This window comes from Podarcis cretensis (assembly GCF_951804945.1).
Source record: "Podarcis cretensis genome assembly, chromosome: 4".
In the NCBI taxonomy this organism is placed as follows: domain Eukaryota; kingdom Metazoa; phylum Chordata; class Lepidosauria; order Squamata; family Lacertidae; genus Podarcis; species Podarcis cretensis.
The window spans coordinates 39,868,650-39,892,496 of record NC_137173.1 but is presented as its reverse complement, the minus strand read 5'-3'; the positions used below and the strand labels follow the sequence as shown (position 1 = coordinate 39,892,496).

Genomic DNA, 23,847 nt, shown 5'->3' with positions numbered 1-23,847 from the left:
GCTTTATATACCCATGGTAACACCTTGTTAGAAAGTCAGGTAGACAATCTAGGTGCCACATGGTTTCTGAAAACTAGGTTACAGACAGTCATCCAACCTCTGCTTCTCCTCCAAGGAAGGAGAGTGTACACCTACCAAGGGTGCCCTTTCAACTGTCAAAACAGCTCTTACTGTCAGAAAGTTCTTCCTGTTGTTTAGTCCTTGCTTGTCGCTTGAAGCCATTCATTCGGGTCCTGCCCCCACCAGAGCAGGAGAAAACATGCTGCCTCCATGTGGGCCTTGCAGATTGTGCAGGCAGAAAGCAGCTTTTAATGCATAGTAAAGTCCTTTAGTCTGCAACTTCAGCTGAGAGGTAGCAGGGGCTTATGCCTTGCAAACAGGACAGGCAGGAAATGGCCATCTACTTTGCAGTACAGTAGTACCTCTGGTTACGAACTTAATTCGTTCCGGAGGTTTGTTTATAACCAGAAACCGTTCTTATCCTGAGGTGTGCTTTCACTAATGGGGCCTCCTGCTGCGTGCCTCCAGTGCAAAATTTTTGCTCATAACCCAGGGCAAAGTTCGCAACCAGGAGACCTACTTCCAGGTTAGCAAAGCTCGTAACCCAAAGCATTTGCAAGGAGGACGGTTTGTAACCAGAGGTATTACTGTAAGTGCAAAGGTCTGTAAGGCCAGCTGGGCAGTGCATTCTTGATATATTACAGGGTGAAAAAATATGAAACCTTTATTGCGCTCTGGAGTTCATCCTGGTAAGAGTCAAAATATCAATTTATCGTCCACTCCTACATAGGACTAGGCAGCTAAGAGAATTCTGGATATCTTAGGAACCACATTTCTCTTAAACCTTTCATACCTTGCCTACAGACCATGGATTTTCGAATTACTCCCTGTGGGTGCAAATCAGATGAGCAGTTTCTGAGACTTTCAATGAAAAGTCATTGGCCACAGACAGATGACATTTGCAGCTTATGAATGTGATTTTCCACCACTTGATTCAAAGATCAACTTCTTTTGAGGCATATTAAGGCAAACCCTTTCCATGACAGTCACAGGAGGAGGGCTTTAAGAGTCTTCCATACAGTTTTCTATACACTATCTGCAATATGCTACAACATACACAAGCCAACTTTAAGTATTTCTACAAGTTTCTTCCTACTTCATATCACCCAAAGCATTTTCTTCAAATACAGAAACTCAATTGATTCATTATCAATTACATCTGTTTAGACTAGGAGTAGGTTGCCCTTTTCAGCATGTGGGCCACATTGCCTTGCGCAGAGCCTTTGGGATAGGCATGGCCAGAGGCAAATATTGGCAAAGCAATGGGTATGGTTATTTCCTTTGCATATTCTAGTGCACAAAAGTTATACATGTCTTTCTATCCTTTGTCCAGGCAAGCAAGAAGCATTAAAACAATTCGAGGACACATTTATGCCAGGAGCAGGCACAGCAGGGCTGGTGAGAGGGGTGGTCTGGTGGAAGCAAGATTAGGTTGGGTGTGTGTGTGTCATGACCTCAGAAGAGTCCCATGAGCCAGATAGAAAGAGAGGGCTGAATGGCAACACTTTGCACCGGTGCCTGAGATTCCCAATTCCTATAGTAGACAACAGTTCTTACTTTTAGTGACAACTCCTTCTAATCGGATGATGTTGGGGTGATCAAACTGTCCCATGATGCTTGCCTCTCCAAGAAAATCTCTTCTCTGCTTATCCGTGTAACCAACCTTCAGAGTTTTGATTGCCACTGAGATTTCTTTTTTAGAAGGAAGTTTTAGACGACCGCTGCATACTTCTCCAAACTCGCCTGTCAATAAAAGCAAAATATAAGGGAAACACTTTTTTTCATTTCATAGCTCACGACAAAACTAACTTAGAAAACTGCACTTTAATTGGCACTGAAAAACTGACATTTTTACCATCATGGATCCCATAACATGTGGTTCCCAACCAGTCACTCCTCCAAGCACTAACAAGAGTGAAACCGTCTTTACTTCAGCAGTGTGGTGGCCTCATTCGCCTTCAGATAATCACCTTGAGACTGTTTCAACAACAAGGCAACTTTAAGCAAGCCTTTTCCGGAATGAGTTTGACTGTTTCACATTGTTCAGTTCCGATTCTTCAAAACTATGGCACCGACAACTAAACTGCCTTACAGTAATGTTCTTCAGCAAAAATAGGAATTTTCACAAAGTTCTCATAGTACGGTCATTTTGCAAAAGTTTTGTGACAGTTTCATTTCACAGTGATTATGCCAAGTGACAAATGACATTATGCAATAGATGAAGCAATAGACACTTTGTCCTATGGCACAACTTGTCTTAATTCCAGGTTAGGAATTGATAGCCATTTGATAAAGACCTCACAATCTTGGCCAGCAACTCAAGGAAGTGAAACCATTCCATCCCCCAAATAAAAAGCAGCCAGTGCTTCCATAGTTTAGTTACAATTCAGTCAGTGCTGTGCTTTCTATATAGGAACGAAATCTACAGCCAAAGACCAGTAATTCTTCACCCATCGCTACATCCCTGGACAGGAGGTGTCAGCAACATATGATATTTCTGTTGTACTGTATGCTGTAAATATCTATATGTGACTAATTTAGGCACATAGGTCAAGAAGAACACGGGCCATGTGACAGTGTGACGATTTTTCATTTTGACAAATTCACATAGAATTTTAACAATTGTCTTCAAAAGCCAGCATCTCCGCTATAGCCTACTGCTGACATTGCTAAGAAGCGATAACATGGGCTGGCATTAAAGTGGTATAGAAGAGCCTAGCATACACTGCATTGCATTATATTTTCTTTTTGATTTGTTGTAGGTCAAAAAGGGCCATTCAGCTTGAAAATGAGCTTTTGGGGATTTTTTTTAAACTGACTATTTAGAGATCCAAACATGCATTCAAGAAGCTATACAGGCTGTAACAAGGATTCTGATGAATAAAAATCTGACCTCTACAAGAATCCACATCTGCCAGCATGCTTTACTCAAGGCAAACAGCAGTTCTATTCAAATATTAGCATTAGGTCGATACTGTTAGGACACCATGAGAGCAGAAAATCAAAGCATGACACCAGAGGGGCAAAAAACCCACTTTGCAATAAATCTTGTGGAGGCTTGATGCTGTATTTTCTTTAGCTTTCTCTCTCCTTTCTTTCTCTCCCTATGTATCTTAATGGTCGTAACAGCTATAAGCTGCTGATCTCTTACACCTACATTGTGTGACAGCCAGAGGAATTTTTATTTATCATTTGATCAAATGCGGCTATTAAACCTATCTATGAATTCTTTGCCTGAGAACACAGTCAGAAGTGTCCACTGGCAGGTGGGTGGGTGTATGTACATATAGTCTGATTTTCAGGGAGAAATGTTATGTTTTTGTTACATTCCCCCTACTGTATGCTGTTTTGCAGCTTATGTAGAATATAGATTGCCCTGAATAATAACAACATGCCCCAAGCTATAGAGTGGTACCTCGATGCCTTGATGTTCAGGTCCTCTTACCAAATGGTTGATGAATTCAAACCCTACATACTGCAATTGTGTAAGCAATTCAAGCTATAATTAGGTGAAGGGGGATTAATGGAATCCTAAATTAAGTCAGTATGCCATATTCATAGTAAAACATGTGCATTGAGAAAACCTAGCAAGATTAAGATATGGAGGAAGAAGAGCAGAAATAAACCCAGTGTTGTGCAGTTGATTGAATGTTGGGATGTCCCAGCCAAGAGCTCAGGAAATTGCTGATAGAACCATATTAATAACAACAACAACAACAACAACAACAACAACAACAACAACAGTTTATTTATACCCCGTCCATCTGGCTGGGTTTCCCCAGCCACTCTAGGCTGCTCCCATCATCATCATAATCACCATCATCATACATTTAGCCAGTTGTGCTGTGCGGGAGTGAGAGCCTTACATTTCTGCCTATCTGGCATGCCTCTTATACTTCCAGCTGTCTCAGACATCTCATTTGAATATGACATACATGTTTAAAACACAAGCCACTTAAGCTTGAACTTAGTAACTGATATGCCATACAAAATCTGGAGATTGACGTGACCTGGGCATAGTGCATTGGATTTTATACATGTACACACAACTGGGATGGCATGCTCACACATGGCTGTCAGGGGCATCAGAGGTGGGAAAATGCACCAGATGAATGGCAGGAAAGGTTTGTGATCAGGTAAGTGTATAATCTGATGCAGCCTGCTCTCTGTCAAGCTCAGGTCTTCATTTGTGAATGAGAATTATGGTACCACCAAGCTGTTGTGAAGTTAGGTGACAAAAGAAAATCATCTGTATTTTATTGCTGCTTTGGGCATAGTACGTTCTATAAAAAGATGTAATAATTGTTGTTGTTGTTGTTGTTGTTGTTGTTGTTATTACCGTATTTTTCGCCCCATAGGACGCACTTTTTCCCCTCCAAAAATGAAGGGGAAATGTGTTTGCGTCCTATGGGGCGAATGCAGGGTTTCGCTGAAGCCTGGAGAGCGAGAGGCATCGGTGCGCACCAACCCCTCTCGCTCTCCAGGCTTCACGCAGATCTCCGCAAGCCGTGGGAGCCCTGTGCTGGGCTCCCGCAACTTGCGGAGAGTTGCCTGCATGCCGAAGGCTGGGCGCGCTGAGCTCAGCGCGCCCAGACTTCACGCACCTCTCCGCCAGGCGCTTGAATGCTTCCTTCCCACCCCCTTTATTTCCCCCCAAAAAAACTAGGTGCGCCTAATGGGACGGTGCGTCCTATAGGGCAAAAAATACGGTACTCCTCAACCATTCAAACAGGCACGTTGTTCACTTCTGATAGCTTACAATGGATTTCCTTGGGGGAAAAAACCACGAGGCTTTAATTTCATTTCAAATCACATGCACAGCAGGGGTTGAACTTTGTTTTCAATTTGGACTGTCTGGAAATAGAAGGATACAGATAGATATTACTGGAACAGCTTTACATGATTTAAATCTACTCAGGGGACACTGGGCATTTCTATTAATTTAGGCACTTGTTGAGAATTTGCAAACAGATGAGTTGTAGATGCAATTGTTTCCTCCTCTTAGTTAGGTATGCTCTAAATCATAACTCTGCTCTGCACAGGGCCCTCCGTGACATTCCTATTCAGATAAGACAAATGTCTCATGTAAGCTTAAACATTTTGTGCTGAAGCCCTCATTAATGAGAGCCAGGTAATTCATCCCTGCTAGGCTCGATAGCTCTGGAGCTCAGACTGTTAAGCCTTAATTCAGAACAGTATTCAAGGAAGCATTGGTTAGGATTAGCTATTTAAAGGACTATACAGTCGTACCTCGGAAGTTGTACATAATCTGCTCCAGAAGTCCGTTCGACTTCTGAAATGTTCAACTTCCAAAGCATGCTTCTGATTGGCTGCAGGAAGCTCCTGCAGCCAATCAGAAGCCGCAGAAGTCCTGCTGGACATTTGGTTTCCAAAAGAATGTTTGAAAACTGAAACATGCACTTCTGGTTTTCAATCATTTGGGAGCCGAAACATTCAACTCCCAAGGCGTTTGGGAGTGAAGGTATTACTGTATAAGCATAAGATGATATTTTACAGGACATGCTAATTCAAGAAGAAGGCAGTGCCCCACAGATGATACAAGGCACCAAACACCAAACAAGACACCAAATTATGACTCCTAGTGGACTACCATTCAGTTTTAAGAACCTAGGCCAAGAGATTTTCCAAATATAGAAAAAAAAATGAAGCAAGTAGCCTGTTAAATGATGTGACTGCAATCTTTTGATTAACATAAAATTTTGAAAAATTAATGGAAGTTAACTTTCCAAATATTTCCATTGTTTTCTGTTAATACAAATAAAAGCTTAAACACTGACACCCCAATAGAATAATAACTAAGTAGACTTGGTCTATCATTTAAAATAGTTAAATAAACAACCAGCCCTTGTTTAGGTCAGCCTGAACACACTCGTGCTTCCAAGTCTATCTGACACATATCCATCTATTTAATCAACGTTTGTCCTTTAAAATACATTGTTTAAACCCATATCTATATTTATAGCTATATTCCATAAGCTCCAACATGCACCAGAATAAAACCAGGATGCCCATCTTTTGGGGCTGCACTCCTACGTGAGTCAAGTGACTCATGTGACATCACAGCCCCCCAAACATGCATCTTTTGGGGATGCAACCTTACAGGAGCCAGGTGTCTTGTGTGAGAGCACAGTCTCTAAAAACAGGGTGTCCCACTTAAATTGGGACAGCTGAGGCGTATTTCGTTCTGTATATCCTCCATGTTGCTCAGGGCAACATAATGCATTTCTTTCTTCTCGTCCTTTCATCCTCACAATAGAGTTAGTCCCATGGTATTCATAAGCCACAGGAAGCCTGATGTTCACTTATATGGAACTGATAAGGCTTGATGATGAATGAAAAGACAGTAGGGTCGTACCTTGGAAGTTGAACAGCTTAGTTCCCAAACGTTTTGGCTCCCAAACATCGCAAACTCAGAAGTGACTGTTCCGGTTTGTGAACTACTTTTGGAAGCTGAACATCCGATGGGGTTTCCGCTGCTTCCAATTGGCTGCAGCACCTTCCTGCAGCCAATCAGAAGCCACACCTTGCTTTCCAAATGTTTTGGAAGTCGAACGGACTTCTGGAACGGATTGTGTTCGACTTCCAAGGCATGACTGTAATAGTAAGGAGCACGTTTACACAGATCAGTCCAGGTTTTTACAATAACTTTAAGGCATTGCTTTGCTCTTCTGACTCAAGTGCACATTACAGACATGCATTTCAGCGGGAGGCAGACCCCGTTGCCACCTCTGCCCACACGTTCACTATTAGGTGCACAAAGAAGTGCAAACACACGAAGTCAGGCTCTGAGTACAGGCTCTTTAAGAAAAAGTCAGAGGAGCCATATTCACCTTACAATGCGGACCAAGATTCAAAATAAAGGAGCAGGTGAAAGCAAAAAGGCAAGTGATAAACAGTGTGTGTTGAGTATCCTGTGGATAAATTAAATCATGCAACTTCCTGTCCCAATAAACATGTATAGAAAGGAAACTGGAATTGGAGGAGGAGCAGAGCGAGATACACATGCCTTGCTTGGCAACTCCCAACTCTCCCTTTGACAACAAGGGCAGACACACATTAAGAATTTGATTTAGAAAAACAAAAGCTCTGCCTCCTAGGTTCTAAAAGTGCATGATGCAGCGAACTCTGTGTACAACATTCCAGGTTAAAAATCAGAAATAATGGATGGAAATTAGGCACTTGAAATAAAATGTATTTTCCAGTGCTATGGTGTCCTTTAAAACAGTGATGGAAACGCTTCGTGTGCCCTCTCACGTTTCCATGGTTTGCGTTCATGGGGTTACTTTGAAAAGCACCTGAACCATAAAACACTTTAAAAGCACCTTTTCATGTCTTGAGCACTAGGGAGTGGAATGCCTTGGAGTGGGGGAAATGGAATCCCTGTTGTAAATCCAAACCGTATAAACACAGATTACAAGGTATGTCTGCCCTCATTTTAATTAGAGATTGCACAGCAGTTTACTTTGCTGATTTGATTGTCAGTTGTAAAAATGACCCATAGCACCCATTGTTAAGCACTCATTAAAGTATCATTTTAATTCATTTTAAATGCTTTAAAAACATTTTAAAGCTTTTAGGATGAAATGGTTTTAGCATTTACTGTTGTATAATTAACTGCTAAGAATTACAAACAGCTGTTGTAACCCTTATCAGGACCCTGAGAAGTGGTACTAGTTAGCAGAGGCAGATGGAATTGACAAGGATCGTTAGAAGAGATTCTTTGAGTATCGGACAAGAATCTCTTGCAGAAAATAGTCTGAACTAAGGAGTCTACACTATACCTGTGAACTTTATCAGCAAGGAACAAGACATTCAGGGGAAACTACCAGCAGTCTTACAAATATGTTATCAATCTCTTTTCTAGTTAAAAACAACCATGGCCATAACACATATGCCACTGCTAGCCTGGATATAACAGGATGGAGAACACTGCACTCTTGTGGGGCAAAATGAAAAAATAAATAAATCACCATAATTCTGTAACATGATTTGACTTTTCTCTCTCCCCCTCCCATAATATTTAACAAAGTACATTGATTTCCTGTTAGCTGTTTTAAAATACAAAAAAACCTTACACATCTTTCATGGTACGCAATTTTTTTTTTTTTTGACAATTATTTATTCTTTCAGGATATTAAAGAAATGTAAACTAAAGAGTTAACTTCATTTTTCTGGACTGTTTGTTTGTTATTCCTTCCTAGGTCTGTGTGCTACTTTGGTGTCTCACTGTTGATTTGGTGTAGTTATTTGAGTTTAGAGTTTGCCTCTAACTGTGGGAATGCCTATGATCTCAGGCTTGAGCAAATAAAGCATCACCAGGAGAGATGGAAGGATCTGCTAAGTTTTGTTCTCTTGGGTTCTCATTTTTCCAATCTTAAACTCCTCATTCTCCACATTTCTGCAGCAATTTACAGTTTAAAAAATAAACCCTCAGTATTTTATTGTGAAACTTTCCTGATAAAAACATTTGTGTACACTAATGTACACATTTTTGCAAGTAATTTTCAAATGTTGTTCTCACTAATATATTCATTCTAATGTGCATTTTCCCTTAATATACATATTTTTGTTAACAACTAGTTGGTTGGAGAACTGCATCCCAAAACAAGCATATGTGTGAATTTCAAAGGATGCCTGTTTTCATAATGTTTCAGAGCATGTGAATTTGACAGATTTGCTATTTAAATGCAAACTGAATCAAATTTCTCCTCCATCCCTAAATTCACCAGCATCAACTTAAGTTTTCATATTGACTCGGGCAAGACTGCCAACCAATTGAGGACTACAAAACATAAAGAGCTCATGCATTTGCAAGTTCTTGAATCTGACAGCAATGCTCTCCTACACTTTCAGGCCAGTTTATGGCAAAAGGTCATAAACTGTATGCTTAAATGGCAGCACAGGAGCAGAAGCAGCTCAACATTTCAGTAGTAGTGACTGGTAGGGCGGCATTGCTTACTGGCTTCCCAACACAGAGTCACTGCAAGGAACCAAGAGGGAGACCAGTGACCTCTTGGTGGTCACTAGTGCAAGCACAACAATGGAAATTTTGGGTTAGCTCTGCTGCTGCACCTGCACCACCACCAACATTCCCATTGCTGCAAGCCCTTTGTTGGGAAGACAGGGAAGCTATGCCTTCCCATCCCTTTGACTGCTTTTGCATTTCAGTGTCCTGAGAGTTTTGGTGTCCGGCCTCATTTGGGGCAAGGAGCTGGTGGCGGCTCAGCTTTAGGTATTCTTGGTGGAAAATGATTATCTGAACCCCTTGCAGTCAGGGCAATTGTTCACTTTAACTCATGGAGTAATGTGTGTTAAGGCCTTCCTCTACCTTATATGTGGTAAGACAAATTGTCTCCTTCTGCAACTACATGCACACAAATACATGTGAGTCTATGCACACAGCCTGGAGGTGTGTGATTCAGTTCTTCAGCTGAAGCTAAGCAGGTATGCTACTATTATACTGTCTGGGAACAACATGTAAGCCACTCTAAGCTCTTTGGACAGAGGCGTGGGCTATGGGTAAAATAAAGGAATGAATTAAGTAAGTAAGTACAAAAGCACTATTCTGCCAAAATAAATTTGAAAGCCTTTAAGAGGCAAATAACTGCTGTTTTTGCAACAACTCCTAGTCTTCTGGAATGTTTTCATTCTGTACTTATTCTTCAGTAATGTCTCTGATTGCTAAATGTTTGAAGCACTGAGGCATTTGGATACAATTCACAAACCTCTCCTGCTGTGCAAAGATCCTGCATACACTGGTTTTGTGGAAACCGGTGCGTTTGCAACAAACTTGCATTCAGGGGTATCTTTATAGCTCTGGTGATTAATAATATGTCAAGAAGCAGTTTGCTCCTAAATGAGTAACTCCAAATGGTGATGTTCAAAAATCAATCCACTGAACAAAGGTCACTGCAGTCTGATGGCTGTTTGATAACCTATATGAAATAAAAGTCTGAGGTTTTAGCTCAGATTCTGGTAGACCAACAAATCTTCAACATCAAACCTTTTACGGGCAGCAATATTAAGAACAAATGGCAAAAGAAAGGCTGATAAACATTTTCAGTGCAGAAGAAGCAGATGGATCTATCAGTCATGACGGTTGTGAAAAATTCAGAATACAAATGCAGAAACCTTCAAATAATTATTTCCTTTGCATCTGCACAGAAAGTTTTATCCACCAACTTGCCTGCATCTGAATGGTCCAGCTGCATTAGGCAGACTGAAATGGCACAGTTATTCTCACGAGAGAGGACAGTGTAAGAATCCTTACCTGCCCCAACAACTTTGTCGATGGCTATGCTAGCAGAATCTAGCTCCTTGGCAAATTCATGAACAGCTTGAGTGGGATCTTCATATGTATGTGGGTCCACATAAGTTCTAAGGCCTGGGAGCTTTACTGTTTAAAAAGAAATTCAGAGAGAGAAGTATATGTTCAGTAATAATAATCAACACACAAAACCCCTAATTGCAAAGTATCCACTGTAATCATGAAAGCAAAAAGTGCAAGATTCTTAGGCCACTGACATTTTGGGAGCCAATTGTATTACATCTCACCCCATGTAAGTATCAGCCAAATTGCACGGAGAAATAATAATCATGCTAATTTTCCTCCCAATCTCCCAGTGTTCCAAATAACCTCGCCCCACTGTACAGCTGCTGTTAACTGAAAATAGAAATGTCAGCAAATCTGATCATGGATCTTTGGCCCTAAGAGGCTACATAACAGAAGTAAAGGAAATCAGTACGGCTTTTTCTTCTCCTTATACAGTAGTACCTTGGTTTACAAACTTAATCTGTTCTGGAAGTCCGTTCTTAAACCGAAACCGTTATTAAACTGAGACACGCTTTCCCTAATGGGGCCTCCCACCACTGGTCCCCTTCCACTGTTCAGCTTCACTTCTTAGACCAAGGTGAAGTTTGCAAACCGGGACACTACTTCCGGTTTTGCAGAGTTCGTAAACCGAATAGTTCGTAAACAGGGCTGTTCTTAAACTGAGGTACCACTGTACTAGAAATCAGCATCAACCATTGACATTGATTGTCAGTAGATTCATGACGGACCAAATAGCACTTCTTCCATGCAATGCATAAAATCTATGCAATTCATTATCATAAGATGTGGTAATAACATTTTATAAAAGGTGACTTTTAAGGGATATCAGATAAATTTGTAGAGGAATGATTTAACAGAAGGTATTAAGCATGGTAGATGAATGGAACATCCAGGTTCAGAAGCAATGTACCACTGAGTATAAATTGCTAAGGGATGAAGAACAGGATAAGGCATTCATACGATTCTTGTACACTTCCTGAAAGCATATAGGTACAGAAAGAGACTCCTGCTGTATCAGAGCAAATCTCAATCTAGTCCAGCATCCTCTTTCTTTCAGACCAACTAGATACCTCTGGGATGTCCACAAGCAAAACATGAGTGAAATAACATCCCTGGTGTTTCCTAATGACGAGTATTCAGAGGCATGGCACTTCTGACCCCAGAGGTAGTTATATAGCCATTGTGACTAGTAGCACCTAGTTGGCCACTGTTGGAAAGAAGTTGCTGGACTGGACTGATCTTTGGTCTGGTTCAGCAGGGTTCTTTTCTTCTGCTTTCACTTCACCTACCAACACAATTGCTGCAAGAGTGTAATCAAATCTTGAAAGCTTCCCTCTTTAAGCTCCAGCGTTAACTGCCTCCAACACAATTTAAGCATCACATGAACAGTGAAGCTGTGTTTTGCCCAATACGGCATGCTGAAATTGTTTCGTACAAGTCCGTGGTTGGTAAAACGATCGCTCACAATAAAACTTCCTGAACAACAGCAGCAATTAAAACACACACACTCACCCCCCTACTGGCAGCATATTGCTACAGGTTAAAGGTCTCGTAAATGTTCCCTGCCGTCCATACTGCCTGCATATTACAGACTCCCTCCTGTCCCTAATAAAATGAAATCCAGCAATTTAAAAACCTCTGAGCAGTGGGGACTTCTGTTCCTGATTTTTTTTTTTTAATGCTGACCCCTGAGGGTTTGTGTTATCAGGTGACTGGAGATTGCAGGGAGAATAATTCCTTCGCACCAATTACTAAAGAGCAGTCCATATAATGTTGATTCTGTCATGAGCAGTAGATAATAAACACATGTACTCGTGTTAAGCTGCAGGACTTTACAGCTCCTTCTGTGCCAGTGGCATCATTTCCATTTTATTTTTTTTTTACCAGCATGAGTTGTCTTACAGGTAGCAAAGGAGTAGAAAGTGCTTGGCCAGACATGGGCAAACCGGGATGATCTGAGAAGGTCAAATGCATTTCTGCTCCTTTGAAGTGGTATTACAGGATTTGAAATAAGGCCGCAGGGAACACTTCATGGGTGAGGCTTTTTCGTAGGCAATTCACAAGCAAGTGGCTGAAATAAACCATCTGCTATGGGCTGAAGTGCAGAAAGTTTATTATAGCCACAGAAGTTGTTTTATCCTATTGAAACGAACCCAGGAGAATTTTCATTCCAGTATTTGCCTCCAACAGACTCCAGAAGAGTGACTGGGTTTATATTTCCCCAGTAGCAACTGGGGGTTCGGATGAATGCTTAGCTTTTGAGAAGGGGGAGCGCCCAGTAGTAGTTCTGTATATTCAACAAAATGCCACTAGTAGAACATTGTAAATAGCTATGGGGTATACAATTGAAGCACTGAAGCTTGCCAGAATTAATATATCTGGGTACAGTCACCTTCTCATAAACATTTTCAAAATATGCCTCCCCCTGTAAGGAAGCCGAAGATTTAATTTGAAGCAGGGCTCACCAGTGTTTGGTTGTGAGACCTGTTTTGAATGACCGAAGTTTGCCCAGGAATATGTTCAGAAACAATAAAGAGGACTGCCTCTGAATATTTTCATATCATCATTTAATAGTCCAATCTACACAATACACATCTGACATCAGGGCAATATAGTTTTCCAGACCCAGTTTGATAAATATACTGATAGCAACCCTCCCCCAACAATCTACAGCTCTCTCTCTCTAGGATGGATTGTCAGAGAACCAACAATATTTAGACTTTCCTTTCATATTGCAGCATGAACATGGCTCGGAACGTCAAAGCACAATTACTAAAGTGGTTGAATCCACAGGAATTTTAACTACTGTGACTCATTTAGAAAAAGTGGTTGTGACATTCCACTGAACGAGAATTGAGAGAGCAACTTTTGACCTGTTACTTGTCCATGACACTTTTTTAATGGTTGTTTCTTTTTTATAATCTAATTAAAATGCTGTGGTCCACATATTACTAAATGGGGAGCTGAAGCCCAGTGTGTTAACTGTTATTGTGCAGCCTTAAGTAGCTGGATATCACAGCTTGCATGTTGGCAATAAAGTACCAACTTGCTCCTGAGGGGAAAGGCTCTAGAGAAAAACAATTTGACATTCAATTGCTCCAACACAGTTGTAATTAGGCAGAGGTTTTAATTTCAGCAACCATATGCAAACCGCATAAAAGAAACTGGCAATACTGACTCTGACTTAAATTGTAAATAAAACATCTGCATCTAATAAATAGGGATTCAACTATGTGAAGAAAAAAGAAAACAAGAAGTCTCCCATTCCTTGATCCAAAAATGAATTGGGCCCTTCCAAGCATTTCACCCAAATTCCATGTGATCCCAAGTTGGGATGAGGCAGAACTTTGCTTCTGTTCACATTTCCATGCAACCCTACCTAATTTGCACTTCTTGAAACAATACAGGAACTGAAACACAGCTATCATTTGAAATTTGCATGAATTTTGCAATGCAGTTCTGCAACCCCAAAAGCACACAAAATTTGCAGGGAAAGTGTAATAAAAAAAGCATCTATTAATGAAAAGAACATGAACAAAGGCACTCAATTGGGGAAAATTGCTTGCAAAACTGTGTAAATCACCTGAGGAGATGCTTTCTCCATTTCAACTTGATCATTCATTACGATCAGCAGGTGAAGCTCTTTTGGTAGTTCCTGCTCTGAATGAGATGAAAAGTGTGGGGCCCTGTAGGAAGCCTTTTTAGTGATGGCTCTGTGGCTACAATCTCCACTCTGAGATGTGTCTTACTTGGGCTATGCATTTGTTGAAGCTGTACCTCAGGCTTTCAGAGGTGGACAGGTGTGGTAGGTGAAGTCAGTTTTAAGTATAACGCTGGTGCTTATATATATACACACACAGATGATTATGTAGGTATTTTAGGTCGAATGGATTTAGTGATGTTATTATGTATTCTGTTTTGTTGTCTTTTATTTTGTTGCACACCACCATGTTGCTTCTGTAGAGAAGAGTGGTATAAAAATACCTTGATAAATAGGCAAAACTGAATGCAAAAATGTGTATCTTGAGCACTTTACACAGAGGGAGGCAATTTTAGTTGCACAATAAGGGGGCACAGATTTATACTACACTGCTATTATGAATTTGGCCCCATTGTTCAGCATGAATGTGCCAATCACTATGGCTTCATCAACCCAAGGGTCGGGAGCCTGTGTCCCTCTAGATGCTGTTCGACAACTACTCCTATTATCCCTGACCACTGGCCATGTTGGCTGAGGCTGATGGAAGTTGTAGTCCAACACTAACCAGAGAGATACAAAACTACATCATCCTACACCAGGATAATGGATTTGAGAAAGCACCTCAATGTTCCTTGATTATTCCAACATAATGAATTTTACACCCATCATGGGATGGAGCAGGGAAAAACACATTTGCAGGCCAGCTTGCCATTTCAATTTAGAGAGAATAAGACAGGTAGACTAGGCTACCTTTGAAGCCTCTTAGAGTTCAGGATTTTGCTCTATCCTGCAGGAATATTGATTTGTTTGTAATGTGCTCTGCTTGCATATATGAAAAGAAACCACCTATCACAGACACATTTATTTTCTGGGATTTCTCATTAGGAAGAGAGGACACAGTGAAACTTACTTCTGAGGAAGCACATATAGAATTGCACTAAAAAAACCCTTGTATTTGCGTTGTGAGGGAAAGAGAAATAAAGGAGACAAAGTTGCATCTGTATCATATGAGCACATAGAATTTTGCTGAGTGCAATAAATGGCATAATGTACTGGAGTGGGGGGGGGGGAGGAGACGACAAAAAACTTACAATGTCCATTCCCAAAATACAGCCTCTTCTCATCAATTCCATGTTTCGATTTACTATGCCCGCAGAATCTACAAGCAATAAAAGGCAAAAAGATAAGAAAACCAACTTTTTATACGCTGCTTGAATATAAAAAACAGAACACAACAGTTAAGTTCCTATTAAGAACTTTAGTACTGTTTACATTCTCTGTATCCTACAGAGCATAGATACGTTCTGAGGGAATTTGAGGAAATTGACTAATGAGACAATCTGTTGATTTTTGACCCCTCCAGTTTAGTTTTACAATTGCTTGAGAATGTGTTTATAGCTATTTTTAACAAGTTCTGTAGTGCCTGAGCCTGCTATTGTTTGCAGCCTCATTAAGGCTTATAACTCTGAAGTGACTTCCTGGTCAACAAACCGGGGGTGGGGGGGGTGGCTTTCCGGATGAATCCTGGTGATTCTTGTTCAGGAGGGTGTCTCCTTGACAGCGCTTATCATTCAAATGCAGCACTGAAGGGATGGAAATAAATGTGTAAAAGAAATGATGAACTAACCTCCCGATCAAGATGTAAACCACAATGGTGAGGAGAATAATTGCTACTGCAGCCGAAACAGCAATCATTACAACCTGGCTGTTCTCGCTGGAGATTGAGAAAGCTGGAAGTTACAAGGAAATAAACGTGAGGTTTTCTTTTAGTTTAAAAACCCTCGGAACATTAAATATATCACCACCGACAAATGCAGGTAGCAGATAAGTGAAATCATTACAGCATTGCTTAGAAATGACTTGCAGCCCAGTTTCTAAGCTAAATATCTATTTACTCTTTACCAATTTGAAAAGACAAGAAAACCCCTTATGGGTCTATGAACAAGTTGCAAAGGCTAAGCAAAGTAAAAATATATCAGGTTGGAGCCAGAGAAGTGGTAGCATGACTCCACACACACAACATGGCTTTTTCAGCCCTTCCTCCCTAAAAAAACCTTGTTTTGAGGAGTGAAGAACTCTCTGGAACTGTGTGGGATTGAGACGGGAGAATCAGCAGAATTGAAGAAGTCGTCTTTCTACAAGCAGAAGCACATTTCTGCTTGCTCAAGACACTTTTGGATCCATGCCACTGATAATGATGATTTTAAGGATGATTTATAAAATTATATAATTAAAGTAGGATCTTTTTTGAGTATACAAGTCAAGCATGATAGATCGAACCGCTGAACATTTTATGTGCAATTTTCCTTAGTAAAGTATGTAGCTTGAAATGTATTTTTTTACAAAAGAGGCTTAAATCAGCTCTGTTTAAAATGAGCTCCTAATATGAATGGAAAATGAAAAATTGACACCAGCTACTCCTTCAGGTCTCATTCCAGCTCTCCATCACAATAACCTCTAAAGGGCCAAACTAGACCATACATTAGCTTTGTATCTGTGTCCTTAAATATGGGTTTTTGCCATTTGCTTTTTACACAAATTTAATAAATAAATAAACAAAACTGGGAAGTTTTGTAAAATAACGCACTGCACTTAAGAGCATAGATAGAGAGCTAATGTATCAATGAACTTGGTCTTTAAAAATGCTTGTTTTAAAGTCAATGGATCAAGTCCAAAGTTTCAAATGCTATGCAAAAAAGTACTTAAAACATAATAAGACTATTGAAATCCAAGTCATGATTTTTAAGTAACCAATTAGAATACCCACCAAAATAGTATCATGATAATAAGGAACAACAAGTCTTCCATCTGTTCTGTAAAGCTTTTTATCACCTACATTCTGTGCATTTGCCAGAGGCATCCACATGCATCTTGGTTCGAGTTAAGACAACACAAAAACATATTTCTTTGCCATCTATTCCCATATATCATACCCTAAATGGTTTTATATTCTCTATGCATCATACACTTTGGTCACCATAATTAGTCATTAGTTTGCTAAAATCGGGAGCTCAGCTACTTTCCAGAAAGAGCTGGAATTTCAAAAGCTCACAAATCTCAAAAATTCAAACAAGATTGCTTGGCTTGCTGCTAAATTTTCTCTGTTTATTTTTGAGACCTTATACTCTCCAAACACTCCAGACACTCAGGTCTTATGAGAAGTCTGTCAGAAAAGCTGCTGCCACTGTATCTGTGGTATAATCTGTGTTATGCTATAACTTTGGAATTCCTCCCACCTTCCTCCAATCTCCGATGTCTGACAAATTAATCAGGACCAACTACTAGATGGTGATATTATTGCTGACTGGTAGTGCACACTGTAATTGAGATGGACATGTTGAATATTAACTCACTCAAATATTTTCATAAATGCTATCAAGGGAGGTGATTCTCAGACCCAGTGGTTAATTAGGGGAGTCAAAAGATAAGCATTTGTGTTTTAAAATATAGAATTACATTGTGTACATTTCAAATGGTCTGATGACTTGAGTTGGCTTTGGTTGTTGTTGCTTTTTTATGAAGAGATCTGCAAGATCAGACCTAAGGCCTAACTAGTACAGCATTCGGTCCTCAGAATGGTCAACAAGATGCCCATGGGAAGCCTACAAGCCAACAGCATGACATTGTTAATATTTAGTGTAAGCAAGGGTACTGTACATATTCTGGTTAAGTAATGTCTCTGCCAAAAGTTTTGGAACACAGGACTTTCCCAGAAAATGGCTATTTTGTGGGGGTTCTTGCACGTATTTCTCACTCCATCAACTGCAGTAGTGAATGTAGGATAACAATGTGAGAACCTATCTCAAAGGTACCAAGGACTAATAATGAGCATGTAATGTTGTACAGTGGTACCTCAGGTTACGAACCGGAGGTCTGTTCTTAACCCCAAACTGTTCTTACCTGAAGCACCACTTTAACTAATGGGGCCTCCCGCTGCCACTGCGCAGCCGCCACACAATTTCTGTTCTCATCCTGGAGTACTACGTCCGGGTTAGCGGAGTTTGTAACCTGAAGTGTTTGTAACCCGAGGTGTTTGTAACCCGAGGTACCACTGTAATGAGTTTCATGAACTATTGAAAAGTTTAGCTTATTGTAAAATGGTAAAGGTAAAGGACCCATGACAGTTGAGTTCAGTCGTGAACGACTCTGGGGTTGCGGCGCTCATCTCGCTCTATCAGCCGATGGAGCCGACGTTTGTCCACAGACAGTTTTTCCGGGTCATGTGGCCAGCATAACTAAGCTGCTTTTGGTGAAACCAGAGCAGTGCACGGAAACACCGTTTATCTCCCGCCGGAGTGGTACCTATTTATCTACTTGCGCTTTGACGTGCTTTCGAACTGCTAGATTGGCAGGAGCAGGGACCGAGCAACAGGAGCTCACCCCGTCATGGGGATTCGAACTGCTGATCTTTCAATCATCAAGCCCCAGGCTCAGCGCCACCCACGTCCCCCGTTAGTTTATTGTAGGTTGCATCAAATTGTGTCCTTCCAGGTACAGATGGAGTCTTTCCATTTGGAGTCTATGATCTATTCTAGCTGAAGGCCTTTGCTAATGGAAGAGGAGAGGACATGTTCCAACCTGTAGTCCCTTGTGTCACTTTCTATTCTTTTCCACAGTCCATAGGGATATGTATTAGCAGATAATATAGCACTTTATTAAGTCCCATGTGAAACATTTATTTGAGTCAGTGCTATTTTTCTAGAAAAAGAGGTGCCAGATTTCACCTTGAATGTCTCTCTCATTCTTTTACAGGCGCCTACCTGAGAGGTGCCGGAACGGAGTTCTGGCGAGTTCTGGTCCTGATTTTAATGCCACTTTGAGAAAAGCAATGCATTGGGGCTTAGTGTGGAAGAAAGCCAAGCAATATAATACAAAATGGCAATTCACTGGCATCAACTTTTGCTTTGACTGTAATTTGCATGAAAAGTTAGGATTCCCTTCCTAACAAACCAACACCCACCTACAGGGGAAAGCAGGGAAGCTTGCCTGAAGTTAAGTTAATGAAAGCACAACTCTATGTACTTGGAAATTGGTGGCGTGGTGGTGGTTTGAAGTGACTGCAGTTCTTTTGGAGTTCAGAAGTTTAGGAGTCCATAAGTTTAAACAACAATGTCAGAATATTATGACACTGTGGAACTTTTAAATTTCTTTCCCGGCAGGAGCTGCTGCCTAGCACAGGAATCATTTAATTCTGGCAACATAAATAAGATATGGCAGGAGAAAGTAGGAATACCACCTGCATTATTTTATAGTATATTTCTCATAGCATGTTTTAAAATAATGACAAAATGTAAAAATTTATAGGCATGTTAGCCGGAAAGGCAGATCATAAATATAGAATCACATTTGCTGTACTAGAGAGGGAATAAAGCTAGCCAGCCATATAATTTTGCGCAGGAAAACAGACAAAATAATTTTTTTACAAATACATACAATCCGGGCTGGTTTCAAACTCAAACTTGCGGCTGTTGGTCCCATATCCTGCAGCCGTCCGAGCTCTGATTTGGAAAACATAAGTGGTGTCTGGTTTGAGGCCACTGATGGTAACATTGGTGCTTCTTGCTCTTAGAATGGTGTAACTTGTCTCTTGCTCCTGCTTCAGAAAAAAAGAAATGGCCACATTAAAACCCAAGATAGGGTGGTATATTGACATTTTCTCCCACCTCATGCTGGCTGTGTAAACAGAATTTAGACTGAGTGTTAATTGTATTCACATGTGTGTTATCTTCCTGCACCAGAATGATGAAACAGATCGGTTCCTGATATAATCACCGATACCCACACTTGGAATTGTATTAAGAGTATTAATATTTTGAAATAAGGTACAAACCTTATTTATTTTATTTTATTTTTATTTTTCTGATTGATGCCTTTGGAGACAATGAAATCAGATCCCAAAACCAGGGGACAGAGGGGGAAGAACGATCCAATCCTACCACCTCCTTGCCTTGAAAGGAACCATAGACTCTATTATTGTTGAGAACATGAGGGTGCAGAAATGTCTTGACCCTCCACAGCCCTTTGTCCTTCTTGGTGTAATTTGGAAAAATGGGTGAAATTGCACTACCCCTAGCCAATATTTTAGTGGACTTATAATTACTGACGGTCTATTATTGCAGATCAAAAATAGAGTCACAGTGCATTATGATTTTAGGCTGATTAATCATGTGTGAAAGTGTTTTGACTTTCTTTTCCCCCCTTTCAAGCCTTTCTTTTTTACCAGCTTGACACAGGCATCTGATTGAAATCAAGGCCCTTTAACACAGCAATACATCCAGAAGATGCCCTTATGCAAACCCTCCCTTTCAAACTAATAAAAATAATTGATTTAAGAAACATTGGATTAATAGAATATATTTTGCAAATGTATAAATATAAAATACATGAATAAGCATATTTATAGACTACTTTTTGTGATTTAAAGAGGTCACAAGATAAAACAGAGGGCACCATTTAAAGTGGGGAATTCCCATAGGGTAGCTTAACAGAGTCTTTCTTTCCCCTCCTCTGTAAGTGCAAAACGGTATTCGGGAACAGAAAAAATTATCTGCACAGCTCCCATATCCACATCCAAGCACCACTCTGCTCAGTGGAAGTTACTCAAGCTTCAGAGTATGAATAACCTGCAAGAAAGTGAGAAGCACCTGCACATAGATAGTGGCTGTGGGAAAGGAAACAGGGCTTGCCATGCATTGGATAGTGCCCCTTAATTTGCATTCATCGCTATGTTGCAGACAGCCAAATCCAAACATGTTTACTTAGAAATAAGCCCCACTGAATTGAATGGAACTCCCTTCCTAGCAAGTGTGTCCAAGATTGCCGCCTAGGAAACTATTTTAATAGCCCAAAAGGAATAGGTTTGCCAGTATAAATGTCATCATTTTATGAATCTGAATGGCTGCTTAAGTGGAATTTCTGAGGCTATGTTTGCATAGTCAGGGCAGTTTCTTCTTTTTAATAAATATGCAAAAGAGGAGATTTTGTGGTTATGGAAAGGTCACATTTCTTATTATAAACATAAATCTGCATCCTATACCCACTCAACTGAGAGTAAGCGCCACTGAAATCAGTGAGAATTATTTCTGAGTGGACAATATAGGATTGCATTGTTAAGCTGCTTGGCAAGGTTTTTTTTAAAATATATATGATGAGATGAATAGCAATGTATCTTTAATAGTATAGTAATTTCTGTTTTGTGTTAATGATCATCAGATTTTTACTGTAAAACAGCCTCTAGGTTTATTTTTTCACAGAAGAGAAACAGAAATTCAGAAAATGCTGTCCTTTATCATTAACATACTTTTTTATTTTAATAAAAGAATGAATCCCTCTGATTAAACACCTAACATGTCAGTGATTTCTTTGAAAAAGGCTTTTTTGTTTCCTTTCTAAGCATCACTGCCCATTTGCCCCACAAAGCAGAACTGGATGGATCACAAAACCAACACATTACCAATAAAATAATCTACCAGAGAATATTTCTCAGAGGATAGTCAATTCTATATTTCATAGCGAGAAATTCTGCCATTAATGCATCTCATGCAACAAAAATGTTCTAGTTAATTCAGGATGGGGAACTTGTGGCTTTTCAAATGTTGTTAGATCCAATGCCCAACTTAAGGCAAGAGCCAAATAAAATAGCTAAATTTTAAATTATGGGGAATTACTGTTAATATACAGATATTCCTCAGTGGCACTCCGTAAAAGTCTAAGAGGCGCCGTTCCAATCCGACATTATTCATATGTTGTTAGACTACAACTATCATCATCATTGACCTTGCTGGCAGGGACTGATAGGAGCCAGAATCCAAAAACATTTGGAGGCAACATTTGGAGGCAACATTTTACCTTTACCTTTACCTTTCTTTACCTTTATGTCATGCTGCACCTCCTGGCACACAATTATACGCCTAAATACACCTCAGGCCTTTCTCCTGGTGCCCTGCTAATTAAAATGTGATGGGTATCTACTATGGGAGGACCCTTTTCTGTGGTCACATCTGAGTTATGGAATGTGCTTCTCCGAGAAGCTCACTTGGAGACCACATTGTGGTCTTTTCATTTTCACTGGTTATTTTTTTTTTAAATCTTTTAATGATTATAGATATTTATTGGACTTGAAGATCTGTGAAATTCTTGGTGCTGTTGTGAGTTTGCTTTATTGATATTATCCTCTGTTGCAAGCTTTATGGTGTGTTATATATTATTGCTGTTTTCTATATTTTTGTCATGGGGCATCCTAACAAAAGTAGCAAATTAATTAATAAGTTTCAGTGGGTAAATGAGGGGAAAGTAGAATAGATGATAAAGTACGTCAACCAAACATAGTTGGGACAATAATTCCCTGATTTTAATTTTTCCGTACTAAATCCTGTGGTTTTGGTTTTATTCCTGGTTTTCATTTCTGACTTGCAGGTTTTTGGTTTTTTTTAAAAAAAAAAATGATGAGGAAGGTCTGATATATGGGAAATTAAGCAACATTCACTCCCTTCCCCAGTAGAAAAGGTTAAAACACCTTCTAAGAAACTTGTCTTTTTCTGTATCCTGGAACATGGGAAATTATAGTATCTAAACAGGCCTTAGAAATTACTGCTTACATGACTTTACCTGGAAAGTTAATTGCCAAGTTGAGTGATATAAGATCTTTTTGGAAAAATATTGAAACTCACGCAAATTCAATTATTTTACATTGATATCACAAGTGTATAAAACAAACAAGAATTCCATTTCTTAAACGTACTGTGTAAGTGGAATTTTAAAGGACAGTTGAGATGCCTATGTAACCTTCTTAAACTGATGTAGTCTACGCATTTATACAAAAAAGCCTAAATAAATAATAATAATCCAATCTAATATTAAATGCAGCCACTGAAAGCATTAACATTAATATGATACATCAACAGAATGTAAATGTTGTTCTGTATATTTGCTCATGGTTCGGACAACTAAGCATATTTTGAAGAATTTGGATATGAATGCAAAAGAGCATTTTTACACAGCTTTCAACGTATTTTCAGTTTCTTATCTTACTCTTCCCATAACCCAGCTGAACGGGCCAAGCCCACCCCCTGCCATCTTTGCTGTGCTTTCCCACCTTTTCGTAGTACTTGACTTCATAGTCCAAGATGATCCCATTAGGATGTTCAGGCTCTTGCCAAGAGAGAGAGACACTGTTCCTGGATGTCCGGTCTTTTCTAATTATTGTAATAGGGGATGGAGCTAGAGTGGAGAAGAAGAAAAAGAAAGCAAATGGAGTTTATCACTGTTCTAATCCTTGGCAAGGAGGTGGTGTTTCCATTTGAAGGGCTCCGGAGTATAAACTTGGATTCGTATCAACACTCAACAGCTGGATTATAGACTTCTTACCCAAGCCTTGAAGCAGAATAGCCTAAAGGAAAACGAGTTAGGCTTTCTATTGCTAGAAGACTGGTGGCAAATGAGCAGATGTTTCTAATCTGCTACTATAATGTAAGCAATGAAATACATTTGATATATTAAAAAGTGAAGCAAAAAAAAGGTGCTCAGCCTATTTATTATGATGTTGCAGTGTTATTAGTACCAGATTCTGCAGCTCATTGATAATTTTTTCATATTCCAGGCATATGACAGGACTGGAGTACATTATGGGCAAGGAGTCCCAAGAGGTCCAATGCTAATAATAATCATCATCGGTGTACTGTTGAACATACACTTTTCTGTGACATTCTCTGTGGTTCCCCTAACCCAGTCCACT

The 23,847-nt window shown here is 39.9% G+C and overlaps 1 protein-coding gene across 5 annotated transcripts in view; it reads right to left on the bottom strand.

The window, feature by feature from the left end:
- Positions 1 to 23,847, bottom strand: part of EPHA3 (EPH receptor A3) — a 211,463-nt gene that overhangs the window by 25,282 nt on the left and 162,334 nt on the right. For 3 of the 5 annotated variants that reach the window (XM_079974773.1, XM_079974775.1, XM_079974777.1), the window contains 6 exons: positions 23,209 to 23,333; positions 19,548 to 19,710; positions 15,742 to 15,844; positions 15,206 to 15,273; positions 10,352 to 10,477; positions 1,618 to 1,803 (listed from right to left, as the gene is read on the bottom strand). In XM_079974773.1, the coding sequence (XP_079830899.1) occupies positions 1,618 to 1,803; positions 10,352 to 10,477; positions 15,206 to 15,273; positions 15,742 to 15,844; positions 19,548 to 19,710; positions 23,209 to 23,333 (771 nt within the window). The remainder of the gene's footprint in view (positions 1 to 1,617; positions 1,804 to 10,351; positions 10,478 to 15,205; positions 15,274 to 15,741; positions 15,845 to 19,547; positions 19,711 to 23,208; positions 23,334 to 23,847) is intronic. The other 2 variants (XM_079974774.1, XM_079974776.1) reach the window with 1 other exon arrangement.